The 4,072-nt window shown below is 49.7% G+C and overlaps 1 protein-coding gene across 1 annotated transcript; it reads right to left on the reverse strand.

Moving 5' to 3' along the window:
• Positions 1 to 719: 719 nt before the first annotated feature.
• On the reverse strand, positions 720 to 3,851 carry LOC122340409 (zinc finger protein 624-like). The gene is made up of 3 exons (XM_043234026.1): positions 3,466 to 3,851; positions 2,389 to 2,609; positions 720 to 2,225 (listed from the first exon to the last, which is right to left on the reverse strand). Exons 1-3 carry the CDS (start codon positions 3,783 to 3,785, stop codon positions 1,117 to 1,119), a joined length of 1,650 nt encoding a protein of 549 aa, XP_043089961.1. The 5' UTR covers positions 3,786 to 3,851; the 3' UTR covers positions 720 to 1,116.
• Positions 3,852 to 4,072: the final 221 nt, after the last annotated feature.

The following is a 4,072-nucleotide window of genomic DNA, read 5'->3' on the forward strand; positions in this document are numbered from 1 at the left end:
TTTTATATATTAAGTTTTGTAGATTTTTGTGCTTTAATCTTGCATTTATTTATTTTATATTATTTATTTTAAGTCTTTTTCATTATTTCTTCCCCTAAAATATCGCAGCAGTAAAAGGATTCCTCTGCAAACAATTTTCTAACAATCCTTTATATGATTAAAACGAGCATGCTCTTCTGATAGCACCGTTCATGCATCCTAAAAGTAAAAACGCAAAACTCTTAAATGTTCTAGTTACAGCACTGAATTAAATTTAGTTGCAAAACGCAGCCAAATAAATTTCACGGCTGGCATTGTGAAACGTTTAGAAACACTGCACTCGCGGCATCTACGAGAGAAACGGATGAGATGATCAGAGCAGGCTCCTGACGTTCAGACAAAAACAAAGCGAAACGAAAACATCCAGCAAGCCGAAAGGCAGCGAACTGTCTTTAACGCTAACGTTAACGCATCAGCTGAGGACAAACAGTCTTTGTTGCGCTCGGATGTGAATCCGTCTGACTAAATCCATCACACGCCATTGCTTTTAGGTGTTTTTTAATAATCGTACCTCAGTAGTTCTCTTTCGCTCTCGTCTTACGTTCGCTGCCGCAAACGCGCTCTCTACTGTCGCGAAAACCTTCCTCGCCGAATGCAGTAACAGCACCTTTGATCTTACGCGGCTTTTGTCGGCATGAAGTGGCAATTTACAGTAAATAAACTCACTTCAAATCCCAAAATGCAAACACATTTCTTTAATGGACACGAGGAAACTAATATATTTCGAACAAATCCATAAATAAAGCATACATCTAACTAAGAACGTGTAAAATACACCAGAAATGTTTCTACCTGGTAGGATTTGGGTGGTCAGTCATTAACATCAATAGCTGGCACCTGAACAATAAAGCCACAATTCCCATTGAAACGCGTTCACTTCTATAAAAACGTTACATAAACACACGTCTTCCCAGCGAAATGCAGAGCCTGCATAAAGTGTACGTTTAAGAGAAATAAGTGCACGTATAAATAAACCATTTATGAATAAATTAATTAGCCAATTCAAACTGGGTTTGTTTCCCGCCCGTCTGCCTTCACGGCGAGACTTTAAATCCCAGAATAAAAATGCGCGAGCCCTCACTGCGACGCGGAGCAATACTTTTCCACGTGGACCGCTACGTTCTTCGACTGAGTGAAGCTCTTCCCGCACCGGGCGCAGCGGTACGGTTTCTCCCCGGTGTGCACCCGCTCGTGCACTTTCCGGTTCCCGGACGCGGCGAAGCTCTTGTCGCAGTACGCGCACTTGTGCGGCTTCTCCCCGGTGTGGACCCTTTCGTGCCGCTTCAGCTGGCCGACGGCGGCGAAGCTCTTCCCGCACTCCGCGCAAGCGTGCTGCTCCCCGGCGTCCTCGTGCGTCCTCTGGTGCGCCTTGCAGCTGTTCAGCCTGGAAAAGCCCTTCCCGCACAGGGAGCACAGGTGAGGCTTTTCGTCCAGGTGGACCTTCGCGTGGCACTTCAGGTTCGACGCCGACTTGAACCTCTTCCCGCACCGGCCGCAGCCGAACGGACGCTCCCCGGAGTGCCCGTGCATGTGGTAACGGAGGGTTTTGGTGCTTATGAACGTCTCCCCGCACTGGTCGCAGCGATACGGCTTCTCCCCGGTGTGAACCCGCTCGTGCGCCTTCAGGTTCCCAGAGAGAGTGAACGTCTTGCCGCAGTGCGAGCACCGGTACGGTTTCTCTCCGGTGTGGATCCTCCGGTGCTGCGTCAGCTGAGTCGCCGTGGTGAAGCTCTTCCCGCACTCAGGACACGCGTGCTCCCTCACCTCGCTGTGTATTTTCTGGTGCTGTTTGAAGGCGTCCAGTCGCGGAAAACGCTTCCCGCACAGGGAGCACTCGTGCGGGCTCTCGTCCGAATGAACGTCCAGGTGCGTTTTTAGTTTGGACCACGTAACGAAGTCTTTACCGCACTGGTCGCAGATAAAAGGCTTCACTCCGGAGTGACTGAACAGGTGTTTGCTGAGACCCGCGGAACGGGTGAAGCTCTTCCCGCACTCGCTGCACGTGAACGGTTTCTCTCCGGTGTGCGTTCGTAAGTGCGTGTTCAGATGGCCTTTGTGCTTGAAGCTCTTCTCGCACCGGAAGCAGGTGTGAGGCTTTACGGCTTTGGTTTTTCGAGCTCGGACGGTGCGTCTTCCCTTCCCCTTCTCTTTCGGCGCGTGCACTTGCTGCTTCGCGTCCTCCCCTTCTAAAATAAAGATATTATGTGGTTGAAATCGGCATAAGCGACCCTGATTCGACAGCACAAAGAAGCGGTATCGGGCGCGCGATTCTCTGATAATTCATCACTAAATTGCATTGCATGTGAAATGCATTATTTATCATCTCTTTGCTGAAGAAAGGACACCGACCTGTGTGTTCCTCGGTGTCTCCATGCTCAATTACGCTCGGTTCCGGCTGACTCGCGTCGTCAGTTTCGACAGTAACGAGCTCCATATTTCTCATATTTCTGCCAATTTCTAGCGTTATTGCGATCTTCTTCTTTCTCGTTTCACGGCAGGTTTTAGGTGCATTGCGCCATCTACAGCAGCGAAGAGAGCTGCTTTGGGAAAAAGACCAAATTCCCGTAATTCTGCTGTGCCCAGTTTTTTAATTTTAATAGTGCATTAAATGTATGCATAGTCCTATATTGTAATTTTTGGATGCATAGCCATCAAATCTCCATCTACTATATACACATACATGCATGCATACACACACACACATTAAACGACCCACTATTTGAACTGTCTCTTAAAGTTTAGTTTTCACCTCATTCATTATGATGATGCCTGCTATCTTCTGTAAACGAACACATTAAGCTCGTTTTATCAGTGTAAACAGGCTCTGCCAACACTTCAAATTAATAATAACCCTGGACACATAATGGGATTTATTGCATGAGTATACCGGCACTGAAAACTCTCCTTCTTAAAGTGACCACACGTTAATTACATCACATTTCTATAGTTACGCAGGAAATACAGCATCATTAGGCATCCAATCAGTCTAATATCATACTTTCCACTTTGCATGAGCAAACCAAAGCATTATAATTAGCTTATAAATATAAACTCCCGACATTAATGCTTCTTTTGCATAGATCACTATGTGAAAAACAGCCGGACTCGTGTTTCGGATTTTATTTCGCATTAATTAACGGCACGCACATAAATAGACACTCGGCACCCAAAAGTCAATTTGCACAAGGACAGTCTACGCTTTAAAACGCACGCCGCTCATTTGCAATGCTTTCTCGCGTGAGTCAGGAGGCTCGAGGACTGAGTGAAAGTCTTCCCGCACCGGGCGCAGCGGTACGGCTTCTCTCCGGTGTGGACCCTCTCGTGCGCTTTCAGGCTCACGGACTGAGCGAAGCTCTTGTCGCAGTACGAGCACTTGTGAGGCTTTTCCCCGGTGTGGATCATTCGGTGCCGCTTCAGGTGGTCGGCTTAGTAAAGCCCTTCCCGCACTCGCAGCACACGTGCTCTCTCGCCGCGCCGTGCGTTTTCTGGTGCTGCTTGCAGACGGTCAGTCGAGAGAAGCTCTTTCCGCAGAACGGACACACGTGAGGCCTCTCGTCCGAGTGCACGGCCAGGTGCGTTCGCAGGCTCGACGGCGAGCCGTACTTTTTCCCGCACTGGCCGCAGCCGAACGGTTTCTCGCCGGAATGGACGTGCAGGTGGCTTTTGAGACTCGACGCGTCCCTGAAGCTCTTCCCGCACTGAGCGCAGCGGTGCGGCTTCTCCCCGGTGTGCACTCTCTCGTGCATCCTCACGGTGCCGGACGCGGTGAAGCTCCTGTCGCAGTACGAGCACTTGTACGGTTTTTCCCCGGTGTGTATCTAAGGTGGTTTCAGGTAGGCGGCCGTGGTGAAGCTCTTCCCGCACTCGCGGCACACGTGACCCCGCACCGCGTCGTGCCGTTTCTGGTGCTTTTTACAGCTGAGCGCCTCCGAAAAGCCCTTTCCGCAGAAAGAGCACAGGTAAGGCTTCTCGTCCGAGCGCGCTTTCTGGCGCTTCCTTGAACTGGACGTCGCGCGAAACTTGCCAAAGGGGT

This window comes from Puntigrus tetrazona, unplaced genomic scaffold (assembly GCF_018831695.1).
Source record: "Puntigrus tetrazona isolate hp1 unplaced genomic scaffold, ASM1883169v1 S000001014, whole genome shotgun sequence".
NCBI lineage: Eukaryota > Metazoa > Chordata > Actinopteri > Cypriniformes > Cyprinidae > Puntigrus > Puntigrus tetrazona.

What these genes read in the sequence shown, in the direction of transcription:
- LOC122340409 (XM_043234026.1), bottom strand. Translation starts at nt 3,785, where the DNA reads ATGCACGAGAGAGTGCACACCGGGGAGAAGCCGCACCGCTGCGCTCAG. An exon ending in TGCGGGAAGGGCTTTACTAA is followed by an intron (nt 2,610 to 3,465) that starts GCCGACCACCTG and finishes TGGGCACAGCAG; the next exon opens with AATTACGGGAATTTGGTCTT. An exon ending in AGACACCGAGGAACACACAG is followed by an intron (nt 2,226 to 2,388) that starts GTCGGTGTCCTT and finishes TCTTTATTTTAG; the next exon opens with AAGGGGAGGACGCGAAGCAG.